This window comes from Ranitomeya imitator, chromosome 5, assembly GCF_032444005.1.
Source record: "Ranitomeya imitator isolate aRanImi1 chromosome 5, aRanImi1.pri, whole genome shotgun sequence".
NCBI lineage: Eukaryota > Metazoa > Chordata > Amphibia > Anura > Dendrobatidae > Ranitomeya > Ranitomeya imitator.
In genome coordinates, this window is record NC_091286.1 from 107,466,365 (window position 1) to 107,489,529 (window position 23,165).

Genomic DNA, 23,165 nt, shown 5'->3' on the forward strand with positions numbered 1-23,165 from the left:
AATAACTTTATTAGAAAACATATTACCATAAAAGCTGGGCAGTAACCACTAGTGCAGAAAAACAGGTGGGAAACCCACAGGAACAACCTCTACATAGAAATGTATATCAAGTAATGTAGTCACAATAAATATGTCAGCAACAATAGTGGCATAAATATAAAAAGTGAACAATCACTTATGAGTAATAAATAGATATACACACATGAATAGAAAATAGCATCCACATAATGCAAAAAGTATAATAAGTAAGTAACAATGTGTAACGTCAGCTAACCAGCCTAACAAAAACAGTGTGAACTGCATAGATGTAAAAGAAGAGGTATAGTGGCACCCCTGGACGAAGCATTTCAGTGCGAAACGCGCGTCGGGTGTGGTGGGTCCCCGGGGTCTCCTTCTTGGTAACTATACCTCTTCTTTTACATCTATGCAGTTCACACTGTTCACCCTCAGAGTCAAAATCATCACCAGACCTGTAGATAAATTCCCAGAGGAGTGTAATTTCCAAATTGGGGTCAATTGAGGGGGATTCCACTCTTCTGGCACTTAGAGGCTCTATATTTAGAGTCTGCAACTTTTCTAAAAAAATGTGTTCTCCAAGTGTCAAATAGTGCTCTCTCCCTCCCAAGTCTCGCCATGTGGCTAAGCAGTACTGCACAGCCACATATCGAGTATTGCCTCGTTCTCAAGAAATTGTGTAACAAATTATGTGATCATTTTACCTACATCTCCTTGTGAAAATGTAAAATCTGGGGCTAGAACAACATTATAATTATAAAAGTATATTTTTTTCTTCACTTCTCACTGGTATAACATTTTGTGAAACGCATGTGGTGTCCATATGATCACTGCACCCCTAGATGATTTCATTAAGAGGTGTAGTTTATAAAATAGGGTCTTATATGGGGGTACTGCTGTCCTGACACCTCAGAGGCTCTGCCAATGTGACATGGCACCCACAAACCATTACAGGCAAATCTTCACTCTAATATGGTGGTCCTTCCCTTCCGAGCTTTCAACTGTGCCTTAAAATTAGTTGAACACATATGGGACACTGCGGTACTTAGGAGACATTTCGTAACAAATTTTGAGGTCCGTTTTCTCCTGTTACCTTTGTGAAAATGAAAAATTTGAGGCTAAAACAACATTTTTGGGGAGAAAAAGTCATTTTTTAATTTTCACAGTCCAAGCACCTGTGAGTTCAAGATGCTCAGCACACCTCTAGATACATTAATGGGGAATGTAGATTCCCAAAAGGGGTCACTTGTGGGGGGTTGTTTCCACTGGAAAAATTTGACAATATCTGCTATACGTATTGGATAAAGTAACAGTCTATTTTTCCAAGCATAACTCTATTAGATGTACCATATAGTTAAATTGCTTTCACTGCCATGCATTGAATATCAGTGAACGTGCAGGTATAAAGCGCCTCCAACACACATATCAATTGCATAAGTGCAGATAAATAAAATTTTTAAATACCCATTATCTGTGCCAGCAGCACACCAGCTAAAGTCCCCAAAGCGCATTTCGCGTGGGTAGACCCCCTATTTCATGGTATGGTCAGTGCTGTTATCTTGTTGTTATCTTGACTTCTACTACTCGGAATCATGAGAATAATCGTTTAATGAAAGTAAGTTATGTGAACACCAAAATAGTATATTGAAAATACTAGTCATCCGCAAAGAAAAAAAAATCTCATGTTAACAAAGAAAGTTGTAGACCACAACAATAATAACATTTAAAACATTTTTTCAGAAATTTAGGCTTAAAATATCCTGATCAGAGGTTAAAGGCTCCCTCAAACTGGCGTATAATGCGGAGGAGTGTAATGTGAGAAAAACATAACATTGCACTGTGACCAAAGTTATTAAATGAGTCAATGCTCATCTGCGAGTTTTTTCTCAGCTTGACATCCGATTTTTATGCACACATTTCAAAGGAAACCTGGAATTTCATCAGCCAAGTACTGTAAATTCACAGCCCAAAGCATTAGAATAAAATTGATAAAATAGATAGATGTCATGTAGAAATGCAATGTCACAAGCCCCCTACATATAATAAACTGGCACCCTTTAGTGCCTTTATGTGGCACTAAAGGGTGTTTAGCCTTATTTAACCAATTAAATAAAAACATTATTTAAAAAAATTGAAGTGCGGTCCCCCATATTTTTAATCAGATGAGAGAAAGCAGACAGCTGCAGATTTATATTATCAGACTGGGAAGGGCCCAATAACAATGGAGCTTCCCATCCTATTAATATAAGCTCACAACTGTCTACTTAGCCTTTATTGGTTATTAAAAAGTGGGGACCATAAAAAAATGACATAGGGTCCCTCCTGTTTTTAACCCCTCTGTGACCTTAGACGTACTATCCCGTCGAGGTGCCCTGGGCTTATCTGACCCTGGACGGGATAGTACGTCATAGCAATCGGCAGCGCTCACGGGGGGAGCGCCGCCGATCGCGGCCGTGTGTCAGCTGCTTATCGCAGCTGACATCCGGCACTATGTGCCAGGAGCGGTCACGGACCACCCCCGGCACATTAACCCCTGGCACACCGCGATCAAACATGATCGCGATGTGCCGGCGGTGCAGGGAAGCATCGCGCAGGGAGGGGGCTCCCTGCGGGCTTCCCTGAGCCCCCCGCAGCAACGCGATGTAATCGCGTTGCTGCGAGGGTCTCCTCACCTCCCCTGCTCGAGCCCCGGATCCAAGATGGCCGCGGATCCGGGTCCTGCAGGGAGGGAGGTGGCTTCACAGAGCCTGCTCAGAGCAGGCACTGTGAAGCCTGCAGCGCTGCATGTCAGATCAGTGATCTGACAGAGTGCTGTGCAAACTGTCAGATCACTGATCTGTGATGTCCCCCCCTGGGACAATGTAAAAAAGTTAAAAAAAAAATTTCCAAATGTGTAAAAAAAAAAAAAATATTCCAAAATAATGAAAAAAAAAAAAATATTATTCCCATAAATACATTTCTTCATCTAAATAAAAAAAAAAACAATAAAAGTACACATATTTAGTATCGCCGCGTCCGTAACGACCTGACCTATAAAACTGTCCCACTAGTTAACCCCTTCAGTAATCACCGTAAGAAAAAAAAAAAAAAACGAGGCAAAAAACAACGCTTTATTATCATACCGCCGAACAAAAAGTGGAATAACACGTGATCAAAAAGACAGATATAAATAACCATGGTACCGCTGAAAACGACATCTTGTCCCGCAAAAAACGAGCTGCCATACAGCATCATCAGCAAAAAAATAAAAAAGTTATAGTCCTGAGAATAAAGCGATGCAAAAATAATTATTTTTTCTGTAAAATAGTTTTTATCGTATAAAAGCACCAAAACATAAAAAAATGATATAAATGTGTTATCGCTGTAATCGTACTGACCCGAAGAATAAAACTGCTTTATCAATTTTACCAAACGCGGAACAGTATAAACGCCTCCCCCAATAGAAATTCATGAATAGCTGGTTTTTGGTCATTCTTCCTCACAAAAATCGGAATAAAAAGCGAACAAAAAATGTCACGTGCCCGAAAATGTTTTCAATAAAAACGTCAACTCGTCCCGCAAAAAACAAGACCTCACATGACTCTGTGGGCCAAAATATGGAAAAATTATAGCTCTCAAAATGTGGTATTGCAAAAAATATTATTTGCAATAAAAAGCGTCTTTCAGTGTGTGACGGCTGCCAATCATAAAAATCCGCTAAAAAACCCGCTATAAAAGTAAATCAAACCCCCCTTCATCACCCCCTTAGTTAGGGAAAAATAAAAAAAAAGTATTTATTTCCATTTTCGGGTTAGGGCTAGGGTTAGGATTAGGGCTAGGGCTAGGGTTAGGGCTAGGGTTAGGGCTAGGGTTAGGGCTAGGGTTAGGGCTAGGGTTAGGATTAGGGTTGGGGCTACAGTTAGGGTTGGGGCTAAAGTTAGGGTTAGGGTTTAGATTACATTTACAGTTGGGAATAGGGTTGGGATTAGGGTTAGGGGTGTGTCAGGGTTAGAGGTGTGGTTAGGGTTACCGTTGAAATTAGGGTTAGGGGAGTGTTTAGATTAGGGTTTCAGTTATAATTGGGGGGTTTCCACTGTTTCGGCACATCAGGGGCTCTCCAAACACGACATGGCGTCCGATCTCAATTCCAGCCAATTCTGCGTTGAAAAAGTAAAACAGTGCTCCTTCCCTTCCGAGCTCTCCCGTGTGCCCAAACAGGGGTTTACCCCAACATATGGGGTATCAGCGTACTCAGGACAAATAGGACAACAACTTTTGTGGTCCAATTTCTCCTGTTACCCTTGGGAAAATACAAAACTGGGGGCTAAAAAATAATTTTTGTGGGAAAACAAAAAGATTTTTTATTTTCACGGCTCTGCGTTATAAACTGTAGTGAAACACTTGGGGGTTCAAAGTTCTCACAACAAATCTAGATAAGTTCATTGAGGGGTCTAGTTTCCAATATGGGGTCACTTGTGGTGGGTTTCTACTGTTTAGGTACATTAGGGGCTCTGCAAACGCAATGTGACGCCTGCAGACCAATCCATCTAAGTCTGCATTCCAAATGATGCTCCTTCCCTTCCGAGCCCTCCCATGCGCCCAAACGGTGGTTCCCCCCCACATATCGGGTATCAGCGTACTCAGGACAAATTGTACAACAACTTTTGGGGTCCAATTTCTCCTGTTACCCTAGGGAAAATACAAAACTGGGGGCTAAAAAATAATTTTTGTGGGAAAAAAATTTTGTTTTATTTTTATGGCTCTGCATTCTAAACTTCTGTGAAACCCTTGGTGGGTCAAAGTGCTCACCACACATCCAGATAAGTTCCTTAGGGGGTCCACTTTCCAAAATGGTGTCACTTGTGGGGGGTTTCAATGTTTAGACACATCAGTGGCTCTCCAAACGCAACATGGCGTCCCATCTCAATTCCTGTCAATTTTGCATTGAAAAGTCAAACGGCGCTCCTTCCCTTCCGAGCTCTCCCATGCGCCGAAACAGTGGTTTACTGCCACACATGGGGTATCAGCATACTCAGGACAAATTGGACAACAACTTTTGAGGTCCAATTTCTTCTCTTACCCTTGGAAAAATAAAAAATTGGGGGCAAAAATATAATTTTTGTGAAAAAATATGATTTTTTATTTTTACGGTTCTGCATTATAAACTTCTGTGAAGCACTTGGTGGGTCAAAGTGCTCACCACACCTCTAGATAAGTTCCTTAGGGGGTCTACTTTCCAAAATGGTGTCACTTGCGGGGGGTTTCAATGTTTAGGCACATCAGTGGCTCTCCAAACGCAACATGGCGTCCCATCTCAATTTCTGTCAATTTTGCATTGAAAAGTCAAACGGCGCTCCTTCCCTTCCGAGCTCTCCCATGCGCCCAAACAGTGGTTTACTGCCACACATGGGGTATCAGCGTACTCAGGACAAATTGGACAACAACTTTTGAGGTCCAATTTCTTCTCTTACCCTTGGAAAAATAAAAAATTGGGGGCAAAAATATAATTTTTGTGAAAAAATATGATTTTTTATTTTTACGGTTCTGCATTATAAACTTCTGTGAAGCACTTGGTGGGTCAAAGTGCTCACCACACCTCTAGATAAGTTCCATAGGGGGTCTACTTTCCAAAATGGTGTCACTTGCGGGGGGTTTCAATGTTTAGGCACATCAGTGGCTCTCCAAACGCAACATGGCGTCCCATCTCAATTTCTGTCAATTTTGCATTGAAAAGTCAAACGGCGCTCCTTCCCTTCCGAGCTCTCCCATGCGCCCAAACAGTGGTTTACTGCCACATATGGGGTATCAGCGTACTCAGGACAAATTGGACAACAACTTTTGGGGTCCATTTTCTCCTGTTACCCTTGGTAAAATAAAACAAATTGGAGCTGAAGTAAATTTTTTGTGTAAAAAAGTTAAATGTTCATTTTTATTTAAACATTCCAAAAATTCCTATTAAATACCTGAAGGGTTAATAAACTTCTTGAATGTGGTTTTGAGCACCTTGAGGGGTGCAGTTTTTAGAATGGTGTCACACTTGGGTATTTTCTATCATATAGACCCCTCAAAATGACTTCAAATGAGATGTGGTCCCTAAAAAAAAAAATGGTGTTGTAAAAATGAGAAATTGCTGGTCAACTTTTAACCCTTATAACTCCCTAACAAAAAAAAAATTTGGTTCCAAAATTATGCTGATGTAAAGGAGACATGTGGGAAATGTTACTTATTAAGTATTTTGTGTGACATATCTCTGTGATTTAATTGCATAAAAATTCAAAGTTTGAAAATTGCGAAATTTTCAAAATTTTCGCCAAATTTCCGTTTTTTTTCACAAATAAACGCAGGTACTATCAAAGAAATTTTACCACTATCATGAAGTACAATATGTCACGAGAAAACAATGTCAGAATCACCAGGATCCGTTGAAGCGTTCCAGAGTTATAACCTCATAAAGGGACAGTGGTCAGAATTATAAAAATTGGCCTGGTCATTGACGTGCAAACCACCCTTGGGGGTAAAGGGGTTAATAACCAGCAAAGGCTACACAGACAGCTGTGGGTTGATGTTAATAGACTGGGAAGGTTCATGTATATATACCTCTTCCCAGCCTAATAAGACCAGCCCTCAGCCACCCTAGAAAGAAGTGGTGCATCCATTAGATGCACCAATTTTAGCTCTTAGCCTTGACTTCTCCCAATTGTCCTGGTGCGTTGGCAATCAAGGTAATGGGATTGTGGGGTTGATGTCAGCAGCTGGCAATAACTGGCAATCAAGCTCTTGGGTTAGTAATGGAGAGATGTCTGTCAGACACTCCCATTACTAACCCCATAGTCGAAAGAATTAAACACAGACACAAAAGTCCTTTATGTGTAAAAATGTATTAAAAAACCATAATTCTCACGCTGCGCTCTGTGACAACCCTGCTGCTGTTATAAGTGGTGATGTCAGAAAGGGTACTGCAGTCCACACCTGCCGGGTCTCGTGCTGTGTAGTGCAACTGTCAGAACCATGAGCAGTGACGTTACCGCTCATCATACTGGCTCCTGCGCTGGCCTCTCTGTGACCGAGCAGCTGTGAACTGCGGTAACCTTTCTGACATCATCGCTCGTCACAGCAGCCAGGTTCTTGTGGATCGCAGCTTGAGAATTAGCATTGGCTGCTGCTCCGGTCTCTGGAGCTTCGTTTTCAAAAATAAAGAAGAAGACATGGATTGCCATGGGACCTCTATTTGGATCACGGCTGTAGATTATTTTTTGTAAAAAAATTGATGAAAGAGCTAAATTGCAGAGGAGTGATTTTTACAGGTTAAAGCATTTTGTGTCTTTTGTGTTTATTTCTTTTGACTACAATGTTAGTAATGGGGGTGTCTGACAGACACCTCTTCCCTACTTACCCCGATTCTTGATGTCAGTGCCAGCTGCTGACATCAACCCCAAAATTCCATTACCCAAATTTCCAACGCACCATGGTAATCAGGAAGAGCCAAGGCTAAGTGCCAAAATTAGTGCATCTAATGGTTGCACCATTTCTGGGGCTGCTGAGTGCTCATGTCACAGGGTTACCACGACAGCATGGAGCCAGAAGACTGCAGCATCTGATTGCTCCTACTCTGGGGCTTAGAAGAAGCATTTCTCCTTCATTTTAAATGTGTTTATTCCTTCTGGCAGAGCAGGAGTTAATCGGCCATGTTGGAAATCCCTATGCTCCCAGCTGTGCTTGGTTACCCACTCCTTTTCCCTTAATAATCTGGGCTCTGTTACTAATCCTTGTCAGAGTAGCTTTATGGCTGCATGGCTAATGGAGGTAAAGGAGTTGGTATGAGAAGGAGAATTGAAGGAGTTATTAGTGACTGTTGCTTGCTTTGAACGTGTGGCAATTCCATATCCTTCTCTCTTTTGGTCTATTCCCCTACCCTCACACCCCAGTGCATTCCTCTGTTATATGTGAGTGAATATTTTGTATTCCTAGAGTTTTCTTTAAACCCTTGTTTGTGGTGCTTTGTTTGTCGGGTTGGTGTACTACGGTGCACAGCAGTGCCCCCTTTTCCCTTGGAGGGGGAAGAGAACAGACTGAGGGCTAACTTAGGAGATAAGGCAAGGGCAGAGGCCCCGGCAACTTCTCCATCTGAAGTATCCCGGGGAGAAGGGCGAGCTAGGTCACCCCCTATTGTTAGGGACAGGGAAGGAGCCCCTGGTCCCGAGTCACTTGACAGCTGTGTCGTGACAGCTAGTCTTATTAGGTTGGGAAGGGGCCAATATCCATGGAACTTCCCAGCCTATTAATAATTAATGCTGGTTATTAAAAATAGGGTGACATCACGTAATTACAGCGGTCTATTTCCCTCAGCTGGTTATTAAAAATAGAGGGGGCCCCACATCATTTTTTCTTTTATTTATTAGCTAAATACATGTACAGTAAACTACACATGCACGTCATTAATTATGTATCTCACGGACATTTATCTGTCTGTATTGCTAATGTTTGCTGGGTGGGAGCGCCAAGGAAACCAAGACAACACAGCTGTAACTGCAACTCTGCCCCTTCAAATACAGTTAGGTCCATATATATTTGGACAGAGACAACATTTTTCTAATTTTGGTTATAGACATTACCACAATGAATTTTAAACAAAACAATTCAGATGCAGTTGAAGTTCAGACTTTCAGCTTTCATTAGAGGGTATCCACATTAAAATTGCATGAAGGGTTTAGGAGTTTCAGCTCCTTAACATGTGCCACCCTGTTTTTAAAGGGACCAAAAGTAATTGGACAGATTCAATAATTTTAAATAAAATGTTCATTTCTAGTACTTGGCTGAAAACCCTTTGTTGGCAATGACTGCCTGAAGTCTTGAACTCATGGACATCGCCACACGCTGTGTTTCCTCCTTTTTGATGCTCTGCCAGGCCTTCACTGCGGTGGTTTTCAGTTACTGTTTGTTTGTGGGCCTTTCTGTCTGAAGTTTAGTCTTTAACAAGTGAAATGCATGCTCAATTGGGTTGAGATCAGGTGACTGACTTGGCCATTCAAGAATATTCCACTTCTTTGCTTTAATAAACTCCTGGTTGCTTTGGCTTTATGTGTTGGGTCATTGTCCATCTGTAGTATGAAACGGCGACCAATCAGTTTGGCTGTATCTGAGCACACAGTATGTCTCTGAATACCTCAGAATTCATTCGGCTGCTTCTGTCCTGTGTCACATCATCAATAAACACTAGTGACCCAGTGCCACTGGCAGCCATGCATGCCCAAGCCATCACACTGCCTCCGCCATGTTTTACAGAAGATGTGGTATGCTTTGGATCATGAGCTGCACCACGCCTTCACCATACTTTTCTCTTTCCATCATTCCGGTGGAGGTTGATCTTGGTTTCATCTGTCCAAAGAATGTTCTTCCAGAACTGTGCTGGCTTTTTTAGATGTTTTTTAGCAAAGTCCAGTGTAGCCTTTTTATTCTTGATGCTTATGAGTATCTTGCACCGTGCAGTGAACCCTCTGTATTTACTTTCATGCAGTCTTCTCTTTATGGTAGATTTGGATATTGATACGCCTACCTCCTGGAGAGTGTTGGTCACTTGGTTGGCTGTTGTGAAGGGGTTTCTCTTCACTATGGAGATTATTCTGCGATCATCCACCACTGTTGTCTTCCATGGGCGCCCAGGTCTTTTTGCATTGATGAGTTTACCAGTGCTTTCTTTCTCAGGATGTACCAAACTGTAGATTTTGCCACTCCTAATATTGTACCAATTTCTCGAATGGATTTTTTCTGTTTTTGCAGCTTAGGGATGGCTTGTTTCACCTGCATGGAGTGCTTCTTTGACCGCATGTTTACTTCACAGCAAAACCTTCCAAATGCAAGCACCACACCTCAAATCAACTCCAGGCCTTTTATCTGCTAAATTGAGAATGACATAATGAAGGGATTGCCCACACCTGTCCATGAAATAGCCTTGGAGTCAATTGTCCAATTATTTTTGGTCCCTTTAAAAGCAGGGTGGCACATGTTAAGGAGCTGAAACTCCTAAACCCTTCATCCAATTTTAATGTGGATACCCTCAAATGAAAGCGAAAAGTCTGAACTTCAGCAGCATCCAAATTGTTTTGTTTAAAATTCATTGTGGTAATCTCTATAACCAAAATTAGAAAAATGTTGTCTCTGTCCAAATATATATGGACCTAACTGTATATCCTTTCCATTTTAAGTACCAAACGACATTGTGATAAGGACCCCAGTGGGGTTGAAACATCCTTGCTTTGTTGCATACTTTAAAGTCACAATTTATTTTGTTTGTTCACACGAAATAAAGAAACTTGCATCACCAAAAAACAGAGTGTGTGGTGAATCTCTCTAGCCTTGGTCGTGGGGACTCAGGCCTCATTCCACCTGCACCTCGACACTTTGACCGAGTGTATGCCATTTCTTCCAAATCCATGCAGAGAAGCTGGCTTACTCACCACCCCAGCCCCGTGGCGTGAACTCCCGGCATGTCCCTCCTGCTTCCTTGTGTGTGCACCACTGTTTTTGGCAGTGCGCCTGGTACGCGCATGCTCCCCTGTCCTTAAAGAGGCAGTGCTCGCATATACTAAATGCTTTCAGCTTGTTGCTGAGAGGAATTTAGTATAATGTAGTATAATGTAGTTCCCCTGAGAGGGAGGTGCCTGAGCAACCCCTATAGTTACGTTTAGGTGGTTTGGTGTGTGCAACTTTATGTTGCCATGTCTCCTGTCTCTAGTCTGTTATAAATATTCCCGTATCCTGTGTCCTCTTAGTCCAGTATAGGTTGTCCTTGTTTCCTGTGACAGCTTTGGTGCAGTCCATATCTTGAAAATGCGTCCGGGGTATCTGTACCTCATGGCCGCATCGGCAGTACCTGAACTGTTACCCAAGACCTGTGTATCTGTACTTGTCCCTAGTGGCCATCCTGTCTGCACATTCTGAACTTGTCTCAAGTGACCATCATGCCTGCACAGTCTGAATCTGTTCCAAGTGGCTATCCTGTGTGAACCTGTCCCAAATTAGCCGTCCTGCCTTGTCTTGGAAACTAGATTAATGGCTTAGACCCTTGGGTTCAGCTGCTACTGCCAGACTCCTCCTGAACGGCACCTGGCAGCTACGTGCCGCACAAGCCTGATCTCACCATTAGAGGCTCCAGTGAACACCAAAGTAGCTGTTTAGTTATGCCCCTCCAGGAAAGAGTAGGTCAAGTCTATGGTATAGTGGATGTATGAATCACGTGGCCAACTTTGGGTGTAACACTATCTATTGTATTTATCTATTCTATCTGTCTATCTATTGTATTTATCTATCTATCTGTATCTGTATATTATTGCTTTATTAGTATCAAAGATACTAACAAAGTATCTGTATAATATTGCTTTATTAGTTTGAAAACTAGCTTTAAATTAAATAGAGAATTACGGTATGTAAAAGATTATGTTAATGCATTGCATACAGATTGCCTATGCATGTCATATGGATGTCATACGGATACTATGTGAGAAAGATCGAATTGTACTCGCATGACACTCGTCCTACATTAATGGATCAACATCAGACCGATTTTTTTTTTATACGCTAGTCTGACTCAAGTTTAAGACTAAATCTGGCTGTGTCCATAAAGGGTTAAACTTTAGACTATATTAAATAAGAAAATACAAAAAAATTATAATTCTTAGAATGAATCTCTGTTGGCATTTTCTTATATGGTGTGCCCACATCATTATATCATTATATCATCCGAGGACTCATTATATAAAATTATGAGTTGATAACAAGGAGTCTGAATGCTCTTGTGATTGCAGAGCTTTTTTATGTCTTACAATTACATGTTATATTGGGATTTAAGTCCCACATATTTGCATGAAAATTGCTCTGGCGTTATCAAGTAACATAGTAACATAGTAACATAGTTAGTAAGGCCGAAAAAAGACATTTGTCCATCCAGTTCAGCCTATATTCCATTATAATAAATACCCAGATCTACGTCCTTCTACAGAACCTAATAATTGTATGATACAATATTGTTCTGCTCCAGGAAGACATCCAGGCCTCTCTTGAACCCCTCGACTGAGTTCGCCATCACCACCTCCTCAGGCAAGCAATTCCAGATTCTCACTGCCCTAACAGTAAAGAATCCTCTTCTATGTTGGTGGAAAAACCTTCTCTCCTCCAGACGCAAAGAATGCCCCCTTGTGCCCGTCACCTTCCTTGGTATAAACAGATCCTCAGCGAGATATTTGTATTGCCATTTGCAAAATCTCTGCTTGTAGCTTGCAACTGAGTGCTTCTAAAGAGTTTTCTCTGGGGGTAGGCACTTTAACCCCTCCCTCTCAGAAGTTGTTAAGCATCTAAGACTGCTTAATGCTTGTTCAACTGCTGAGCAGTGATTGGTAGCATCTGGCAGAGAGGGGTGAAAGTGCTTGTACCCTGTAACCTGACAATACTAATCCCGGTACTACTACAGTCAACAGTTCAAACCACAGAGCCAAAATGGAGATAAACCTTTGAAGGGGTTGACTTGTGACATAAAAAGGTTGATGTTTTGAAAGTGAAAATGAATAAAATATACTATTGTACACTCATTCTGTATACAGCACCAATAGGCTGATTTCAAATTCACATCCATTTTGTGGTCCAGAAAGTTCAACTTCCAGTGTTCTCAAGTCACAAAGCTTCCTTTTTAGTCTGTATCTACAACCCGTCACGATCCTGAGATTTCTAGCTATGAAAACCTAGAATGGGACTGTTCTGCGCTCAGCATTTTTCCACTTTCCTACAGACAATGAATGGAGCCAAGGTTGAGTATATACACCTCAGCTCCATTCAAGATGGGTCTCTGCAGAGCCTGGTTCCATAGTTCTAGAGCTCCAATCTCGGGATCGAGGGGATGTTCCAAAGGTCAGACTCCCATTGATCAATAAGCTATCTTCTTTCTTATGGATAGTGGAGCATGCAAAAATTGCCATAAAACTTAGTTTTGCTCCTCTCCACAGAAATCTTTAGTAAAAGGAGAAAAAAAAATTACATTCTGAGAGAAGCCAGACTATACTGGGCAAGAGGGCCACTTCCCAGCAAACCCAGGGTTCAGTTTTCCACCAAAACCCCACCCACCTATTCCTTCATTCTGTTGTTGAATCCAATTAAGGAAGCCCCAGCAAGCTGGATCATGCAAAAGTTGCCACAAAACTGAGTTTTGCTCCTCTCCATGGAAATCTTCAGTAAAAGGTCAAATATTTTTATGTTCTGAAGAGAAGCCAGAGTATACTGGGAAAGGGCCTCCTCCAGATCTACCACCATGGCTGCAGCACTCACTTGGCCCAGGGAGACCACCTAGAAGTGGGTGCATGATTTGGTGATGGAAAAACAAAAACGTCAACACGCTGCCAGTAGGGCAACAGCCCATCCTGTTCCATTCTGCTGCCAGAGCATCACCTGTCACGCTGCCCAGAAGTAGGCAATCCATGGCTACAATATTCAAATGATTGCCACTTCCCTCCTAACATACCAGAGGAGAGAGAAATGGGGTCCCCCGACCACCCCCAGTACCTCTAGCATCCCTGAACTTTCTGGCTTTATCCCCTGGCTCTCCATGTAATTTTCCCAGACAAAAATGATGGGCACATGCGCAGTGCGCCCGCCGAGATCTGCCAGCCATCACCTGGCAACAATAGATTTTTCCTATTGGTTCGTTTTGATCACTGTGATAGACCTCTCACAATGATAAAAAAAATAGTAAATCACTCCCCTTTGTCAACCCCTTAGTTATGAAAAAATAATAACATTTAAAAAATGTATTTTTTCCATTCTTTGCAGTTAGCGTTAGGGTTGGGGCTAGGGTTGAGGTTAGTTCTAGGGTTAGGGTTGGAGTTAGAGCTGGGGTTAGGATAGGGCTTGGGTTAAAGTTGGGGCTAGGGTTAGGGATGGGGCTAGTATTAGGGTAGGGGTTAGAGCTAGGGTTAGGGTTAGAGCTGGGTCATGGGCGGCACGGTGGCACAGTGGTTAGCACTGCAGCCTTGCAGCGCTGGGGTCCTGGGTTCTAATCCCACCCAGGACAACATCTGCAAAGAGTTTGTATGTTCTCTCCGTGTTTGCGTGGGTTTCCTCCGGGCACTCCGGTTTCCTCCCACATTCCAAAGACATACTGATAGGGATTCTAGATTGTGAGCCCCATTGGGGGACAGTGATGATAATGTGTGAAAAACTGTAAAGCGCTGCGTAATATGTTAGCGCTATATAAAAATAAAGATTATTATTATTATTATTAGAGCTAGAGTTAGGGTTGGTGCTAAGATTAGGGTTGTGTTGGGATTAGGATTATGTTGGGGTTAGGGTTTGGGATTAGGGTTGTGTTGGGTTTAGGATTGTGGTGTTGGGGTTAGGGTTGTGTTGGGGATAGGGTTGTGTTGGGGTTAGGGTTGTGTTGGGGTTAAGGTTGTTTTTTTCAGAAATAAATGCAAGTCATATCGAAGAAATGTTATCACTATCATGAAATACAGTATGTCACGATAAAACAGTCTCAGAATTAGTGGGTTACATTGAAGCGTTCCAGAGCTATAACTTCATAAAGTGACAGTGGTCAGAATTGCAAATATTGGCTTTGTCATTAAGAACAAAACTGGCTCTAAGAAGTTAAAGGGGTTGCCTGCATTTAGAAATAAGGGTTTTGTTTTTCCAAAAAATATGTCACTCTAGTCGAAGAATGTGGCCTGAATTGTAGCTCAACTCAATACTAGAGATTTCTAGAGATGATCAAACCTGATGAGATCCAAATTCAACAAATGTCTCAAATTTAACAGGGAAATTAAATGTTCATTATTATGTTCTAGGTTCTCTCCAGTAGTAAAAGTTATATTTTAAAGGGTATCTCCAGACCCCAGAACATAATAAGAAAACATAGGATGTAATAAAAAATACTCACTTTACCTTTAAACTGTCCTGCCTTCACAGCAGCTCACCATTCAGTCCTTGGCACCTGTACTTTTTACCTTCCCAGGCAGCACACATTCTATTTAACCTCTTTCACTCTATGCCAGGGCTTTCGTCATCCAGTGGGCTTTGATGTCATTGTGTGCCATAACATCTTGATAATTGACATGGGTCGCCCAAGGTCTAGTAAGCCCCTGAAGGGATGCACATAGTGATGTTGCAAGACTGCATGGTGTGCAGTGACATAAAAGGTCTACTTGGCAGTAGAAGCAGAGTAAAGCAGGCGAAGAGGAAGGAAGTGACAACCATGGTCACAGAGGATGCGATTGCACCTGAGCCCAAAGGGCCAGGGAGGGGGCCCACTGATTGTCACCACTATTTTCGGGGTAAGCAGTATAATTATATCATTGCATTGCAGTGCCTGCAGCGGTCAATGGAGAAGGATGAATTTGCTCATTATGAAGGTGAGGAAAGATCAGAAGCTTTGCTGTTTTTATTTTTACTTTCTAAATGACATTGCACAATGCTTACAGCAAACAATGGGTTAACCACAGCAGATGTAGGTTATATAATACACAGCAGATTGTAATGTATTAAGAACAATCTCTAATATCAGTTCTTGCAGCACATGATAGTAATGTGAACACAGTAATAGCAATGTGAATAAAAGTTCAAGATGCTTATAGCAAATAATGGGATAACAAGCAGCAGATGCAAATAATGTGAACGTCCTCTACTGACAGTTTGTGATAGTTACAGCAAATGATGGGTTAACCAGCAGTAAATACAAATAATGTAAATCACAGAAGTCTGAGAAGATGATAGCAACAACAGAAATAGGTTAGTGACAATAGAGAGATACATTTCAGTTAATTTATCAACCTTATGTGGGTAGAAAGGATCCTGCTATGATTAAAAACACCAGAGGTGGTTCCCAGTAACGAGAATCACCTTATCACGGCTGCTGGGTACACATGAATAGGTCAATTTAATTGCTAAGCATTCTTAATTTTTCCTTTTTCTAGAGCAGTACAGCAATTCGTATTTTTTATATTTCATGTTTTCATGCTATAGCGCTACAAAGTGCAACTTTATTTGTTGGTAATATATGGAGGTGGACACTCTTAGTTTTCACCTCTGCACACCTGGTTTCTGTTTGGAAGTGATGGTCAGTCTTTTGTTATTTGCATTCTACATACTGATATGACCTGGCCATGCTGTGGTGGTATTTGTCCTTGTATGCTGTATTATTGCTATATTGGTTTTGGAATAGTAGATTTTGTTTAGTAACAAGATGTCGGTTACATTCAGACACTACTGTATGTGGTGATAACATATGATAAAGGTGTGGTGGTATTTTCAGCTTGTATGTAATATTATTGATATTTTTCTTGGTGTAATAACAGTATGAAGAAAATATTTGTTATTCGATAACTGTATGACTGTATAATTTAGAAATATCACTTAGAAAATGACTTAAGTGCTGCGTTTTCTGTGGGATTTGTGCATTTTATCTGTAATTTCTTTACAAGGCAAAGTCATGTTTTATAGGATTTAGCATGCTAGTGGAGTGGGGGCCAGTTCCATATTTTGCCCCGGACCCCATAGGACTCTAATTATACCACCGCTGGAAACAATGTGTGCAATCATGAAAAGCAAAAAGAAGAGGTGTGAATGTGTAGGGGATGTGATAATAATATTGTGTCTTTTTCTCCCCAACCCCCGTTAACATATTGTATTTCATTAATGTGTTCATACACGGTGGTACTGCTACACATAAAGTGTATTACCACTGTGTATAAGAGTATTGCTATACCTTATGTGTATTACTCTTGTTGTACACAGTATATGTCTGATTGTGACATGTATTTGCAGATTATACAAAGCACAAAAAGAAAAGAGACATACCAAAACCTGGGGACCACCCTAAATATAAATATATGTATAAATTTTATTTATATGAATCCGAACAACACATACCACATAGACAGTAGAAAGAATATAAAACCAAAAGGATTAAAAACACCAATACTAGAGACCATCCCAAAGAGAGAAGGTGAAAATAAGACCCCCTGGACCCCAAACAATGGGTCTAGTATGCACTTGACAAGAATACATCATATATGAGTAGCTATACAATAAATAGTTGTAGGACATGGGACAAGAAAAAAGGGGGTACTGGTAATGTCAGTATGGACAGAGTATTATGCCCATAAACCTAATGAAAACCAATACAACAAAGTGGTTGGTTGATCAAAGTGCTACAATAACATTTATATGCACATATATGAAAAGCCCACCCAAAAAAAATAAATAAATGGTAGACCTTATATAACCAGCCAAACTGTACAAAAACATCCAGTACCCAGATATTGACAACTGAATAAATTGATTCAACTGCTAGAGGACACATACATATATATCCAGCATATAGCTGTAATGCATGAAGAGTGGGGAACTAACCCCATCAGTACAAATAAATGCCAAATATATCTACCATGAGTAAAGGGCGTCTAAGGTTTAATAGATAGCAACCCTACCCAAAAAAAAAAAAAAAAAAGGGGAGGGGGGGAGGGGGGAAGTGGCATAGGTACAAGGGGCAAAAGCTATTTATCCACAGAAAATGTAAGTACATACACGCTAATTGAAAAAAAAACGCTAATTAATCAGAGCACTGCGGAAGCAATTCCAAAGTATAATAAATTAGTACATAAATACCACAGAGTAATGGCTCCAATAGCGACGTATTTAACTGCAAGGCGCACATTCATAATAGTAATCCCATAAGGGCCAAACCTACCAATAGCCAGATGGAAACCAACAAGAGTTATTATAGTCGCTTACAAATTATAGAGTAGTTGTAGCTCCCATGAATGTATAAACCCCACAAAACAGAGGGCTTGAACAACAGGAAAATAATAAAGCTAATCCAGAGGCAATAGTATCTATAAGTATTAAACCGAACAGAGGCCAAGGCTGAAGAAAAAGAAAAAAAAAAAAAAAAAAAAAACAACAACAAACAAATACAGATGCACCCCCCTAAGGTAAGAGTTTGGCTGGTCATATAAACCTGTACATCATCATATAGACAAGTTCCACCAAAAAAGGGTGGTACAGATACAACATCCCACCTGAGGCGCAACAAAACCCATAACGAAACAAAACTAAACTAATAGAAAGAGTCCTGAAAAGTCTATAATTGTTTGTAGTATCCTGTGAACAATAATTCTTCATTCAGGCCTTTTGGTGCAAGGCTTTGGAGTTCATATATCCACTTTGTCTCGCAACGGAGCAGGTGGTTGTGAATGTCACCTCCCCTAATGTTCATCTTGACGGATTCCAGACCCATCACTTTAAAGCTAGAAGTCTTTCCATGGTGTCTATCCAGAAAGTGTGCAGCAACTGATGTTAACGTTTTACTTCTGTCCCGATCTCTCTTGGCCGTAGAGATATTGGAAAGGTGTTGTTGCATCCTTCTCCTTATTTCCTGCGTTGTCTGTCCCACATAGATCTTTGGACAGTCGCAAAATATGGCATAGACGAGATTACGTGATCTACATGTAAAAAATTCCTTCGGCTGGATCTGGAAAGACAAAGTAGAAACTGAAAATCCGTCCTGTGCAATCATAAACTGACATATGTTGCAATTGCCGCATGGATAAGAGCCAAAGGTCCTCTTGCCACCCTTGAGTTTAGTCACTGGTCTCTGATAGTGGCTGTGGCATAAGTTGTCCTTCAAATTTCTAGCCCTCCTAGCTACAAGACAGGGCGAGGAGGAAATAAAAGGGATAGTTCTTGTGTCACTCATCAGGATGCCCCAATTACGTTCCAACACATGCCGAATATCCGACCACTGGTTATTAAAAGTTGTAATCAATGACAGTGGACGAGAGGAATCACGTACCTTCTTTTGAAAAAGATTTTTCCTATCCTGTTGACGTGCATATTGGTATGCCCTAGAGATATTCTTCTGTGGGTATCCCCTCCTTTTGAAACGTTCCGAGAGATCCCTGGATTGCTGTACAAATTCTGTCTCTTTACTACAATTTCTCTTAAGTCGAAGGAATTGACCCTTAGGTATGCCATTTTTAAGATGTTGTGGGTGGAAGCTTGTATAATGGAGGAGACTGTTTGTGGACGTTGGCTTCCGATAAAGAGTACAAACAATACTCGACTGTTCGATGGAGAGTCTGATGTCCAAGAATTCGATTGTCTGGTCTGAAATGGTAGATGTAAGCTTAATATTATGAGCATTACAGTTGAGATCCGCAATGAAACCATTACATTCATCTAGAGAGCCCGTCCACAACAACAAAATGTTGTCTATGTATCTTTGCCAGACCAAGACATTTGAATTAAATCCCTGGTGTTTATAGACCACAGTCTCCTCCCACCACCCAAGAAAGAGGTTGGCATAAGAGGGTGCACACCGTGCACCCATGGCAGTACCTGAAATCTGCCTGTAGAACCTCCTGTCAAACACAAAATAGTTTTTGTCCAGGATGAAATACAGAAGTTTCAAAATAAAGCTATCCAGTTCTTGAGGTCGATCCGACATTTTTTTCGAAGAAGTAGCTAGCCGCCTGCATACCTGCTTGATGTACAATACTTGTATACAGGGACTCGACGTCCATGGTCACAAGAAGGGTCCCATCAGGTATAACAAGATCCTCCACAAGTTGCATCAGATGGGTAGAATCCCTGGTAAAAGATTTTAAATTATTAACCATTGGCTGTAGAAAAAAATCCACGTAAATACATGGCCGTTCAAAAATACTGCCAATGCCGGACACTATCGGTCTGCCAGGTGGTTCCACTAAGGACTTGTGGACCTTGGGCAAGGCATAGAAGGTAGGGACAATAGGAGAAGGAGTGGTAAGAAAATCAGCCTCTTTTTTCGTTATGATGTTCTCTTGAACTGCCAATCCAATGAGTGAATCAATTTGCCCTTTGAAAAAGATGGTGGGATCAGAGGGCAGTTGGAAATAATACTGATCATTACTCAATTGGCGGGCAATTTCCTTCTGATATTGGTCATGGGGCCACAGCACTACATTGCCCCCCTTGTCTGCTTCTCAAATCACAAAAGCAGTGTTCCTCTTCAAATTAAGCAAAGCAAGACTTTCCCTCTTACCAAAGTTGTTATGTCTAAGATGATCCAGCTTCAATTTCTCAATGTCGTGACAAACTCTGTCAAAAAAGATTTGAACTGCAGGAAATAAGGAGAAGGATGGAGTAGCCTGAGAAGGCAATCTCCTAGTGAATCTGCCAATGCCGTTGGGTGCCTCATTATCCTCCAAAAGTTCCAAGAGGTCACAGAAGACCTGCCTCTCATCATCCAGAAGAGAGTCTACAAGAGATGGTTGATGGTAAAGTAATTTAAACGTAAGTTGCCGACAAAACAAATATACGTCCTTAATCAGGATAAACTTATTCAAAGGACTCATGGGAGAGAAAGACAAGCCTTTAGACAGTACCTCTCGTTCGACATCGGATAACACATATGATGATAAATTGATAATCTGAAGGTTACCTTCCACAGTGTTTTCTTGAGGTGCCACATTTAATGTTTCTTGTTGAGTCTGGTTTCCCTCCTGTACGATGGTGACCAATTCCGGTACGTTCTGCCTTTTCTTTTGTTGTATCCGATTTTTTCTGCGACCCCTCCGCTGGCGCCTTCTGCGTCGCTGGGGTCCGAGGATAAAAAATCGCTGGATGGGATTTCTTCTCCAAGAGGTGTCATATCCGTATTTTTAGAACCATCCATTAGGGGGCGGCGATTACCCCGATGAGACCATTTAAATGCTCTGCCACTCAAAAAATCTGATTTGTCCCTGTGAAACTTACTCCTCTTCCGTGCAATAATATCTTTCTCAAATAAGTCAATAATATTTTTGAGTTTCAATTGAAATGTGGTAACAAAGGTATCTTTATCAAAGTCATTAAGTTTGCCCTCACAAACCTTAATTTCTTCTTTGGTCTTACTAAGCAAAATCTGGTCATGCTCAATGAGCAAAGCCTTGCACCAAAAGGCCTGAATGAAGAATTATTGTTCACAGGATACTACAAACAATTATAGACTTTTCAGGACTCTTTCTATTAGTTTAGTTTTGTTTCGTTATGGGTTTTGTTGCGCCTCAGGTGGGATGTTGTATCTGTACCACCCTTTTTTGGTGGAACTTGTCTATATGATGATGTACAGGTTTATATGACCAGCCAAACTCTTACCTTAGGGGGGTGCATCTGTATTTGTTTGTTGTTGGTTTTTTTTTTTTTTTGTTTGTTTTTTTCTTTTTCTTCAGCCTTGGCCTCTGTTCGGTTTAATACTTATAGATACTATTGCCTCTGGATTAGCTTTATTATTTTCCTGTTGTTCAAGCCCTCTGTTTTGTGGGGTTTATACATTCATGGGAGCTACAACTACTCTATAATTTGTAAGCGACTATAATAACTCTTGTTGGTTTCCATCTGGCTATTGGTAGGTTTGGCCCTTATGGGATTACTATTATGAATGTGCGCCTTGCAGTTAAATACGTCGCTATTGGAGCCATTACTCTGTGGTATTTATGTACTAATTTATTATACTTTGGAATTGCTTCCGCAGTGCTCTGATTAATTAGCGTTTTTTTTTCAATTAGCGTGTATGTACTTACATTTTCTGTGGATAAATAGCTTTTGCCCCTTGTACCTATGCCACTTCCCCCCTCCCCCCCTCCCCTTTTTTTTTTTTTTTTGGGTAGGGTTGCTATCTATTAAACCTTAGACGCCCTTTACTCATGGCCTTGTCTCATCTGTTATATACTACTCATGTGCTCTTATTACCGTTTTGGTAGGGGACACATTTAGGTGGGTTTCTTTCTTCTTTTTATATGGATAGCGTTCCCTAATAGGTATATGCGTCTATATGCCTTGAGTTGTTGGGGATGTAAAAATTTCTTTATGTACTACTTCCACTTGATGTTCATCTTTGGGAGGGTGGCGCTAGTCTTATTCATGTGGGCATGTTGGTATCTTTCACTTGTCATAGTGGGGAGGATTCGTACTGCTATACATGTGTCTTCTGCTAATTGGTACTGATGTAGCATGCATATTTGGACTTAATGCGGTCATCTACTGATTCATGGAGCAGATACCTCCACTATGACAGGAGTTATGGTCTAGATCCATCTGCACAGGTGTGGTACTAGACTAGTGTAGTTTCTCGCATCCAGCTCTGGTCACTCTATATTTGGGTGCCTTGGTGCTGGATGCGAGATTTCTTGTATATATGATTAGGTTGTTTCTATTGTGGGACTCCTTACTGTAATAAGCGCCGCTATCTCCGGTCTGTTCTGGCTCTGTGTATTACGTTACTGCAGGTGGGCGGGCTCCATCTAAGCTGACTGTGATGTTTGCGCACGCGCCCTGTGTCTGCCTATTCGCCATCTTTGTACACCAGTATTATAGCCGCTACACCTGCGTTTATTTCCGGCTTGACATCACTGCGATCTTTGCGCACGCGCATTGTGTCTGCTCGTCCGCCATCTTTGTACACCTGTTTTGTAGCCGCTACACCAGTGTTTATTTCCGGCTTTACATCACTTCCGGCTGTATGCTGTGCCTTTTCTCACAGCTGTTCAGGATCCCTCATTATCGGGTAAAGTACTTATACCTGTATCGGAATCCAATGGCTCATACCACTTTCTACCCCTGATGAAGCCACAGATGTGGCGACACGCGTCGGGTGTTTAACCCCCCCCGGACCCCTCCTTCGGGTCTCGCACTTCCTTTTTGTTCGGACATGGGACTTGGAGCATGATTTTTTAGATCAGCAGCCGTTATTGGTCTTCTCGGGCTCCCCTGCCACGCTTCAATAGGTTATGTATCCACTCTCTCTCCATGTGTATATGCGCTGTGGATGACAGCAATCTACTCTGTTATTTATTTATTGTTATACATATTCTGGCCTTACAGCGCATTTTCCTCATGGATAGTTTTGTGTGGGTACTACACCTTTTGTCTTTTGTGGTTTGACACTATGCATCCGACTGTGGTAGATATATTTGGCATTTATTTGTACTGATGGGGTTAGTTCCCCACTCTTCATGCATTACAGCTATATGCTGGATATATATGTATGTGTCCTCTAGCAGTTGAATCAATTTATTCAGTTGTCAATATCTGGGTACTGGATGTTTTTGTACAGTTTGGCTGGTTATATAAGGTCTACCATTTATTTATTTTTTTTGGGTGGGCTTTTCATATAT

At 41.3% G+C, this 23,165-nt stretch overlaps 1 protein-coding gene and 2 non-coding genes across 3 annotated transcripts; all 3 read right to left on the reverse strand.

Annotated features, from left to right (window-relative positions):
• Window positions 1–12,922: 12,922 nt before the first annotated feature.
• LOC138639786 (U5 spliceosomal RNA) lies at window positions 12,923–13,040 on the reverse strand. Its single transcript, XR_011313354.1, has one exon. It is a non-coding gene; the product is annotated as a U5 spliceosomal RNA (small nuclear RNA).
• Window positions 13,041–13,140: 100 nt separating this feature from the next.
• LOC138639784 (U5 spliceosomal RNA) lies at window positions 13,141–13,256 on the reverse strand. The gene has a single exon (XR_011313352.1). It is a non-coding gene; the product is annotated as a U5 spliceosomal RNA (small nuclear RNA).
• Window positions 13,257–17,492: 4,236 nt separating this feature from the next.
• On the reverse strand, window positions 17,493–20,928 carry LOC138680564 (uncharacterized). The gene is made up of 2 exons (XM_069767915.1): window positions 19,511–20,928; window positions 17,493–19,137 (listed from the first exon to the last, which is right to left on the reverse strand). The coding sequence occupies exons 1-2, from the start codon at window positions 19,647–19,649 to the stop codon at window positions 18,113–18,115; spliced, it is 1,164 nt and encodes a 387-aa protein (XP_069624016.1). The 5' UTR covers window positions 19,650–20,928; the 3' UTR covers window positions 17,493–18,112.
• Window positions 20,929–23,165: the final 2,237 nt, after the last annotated feature.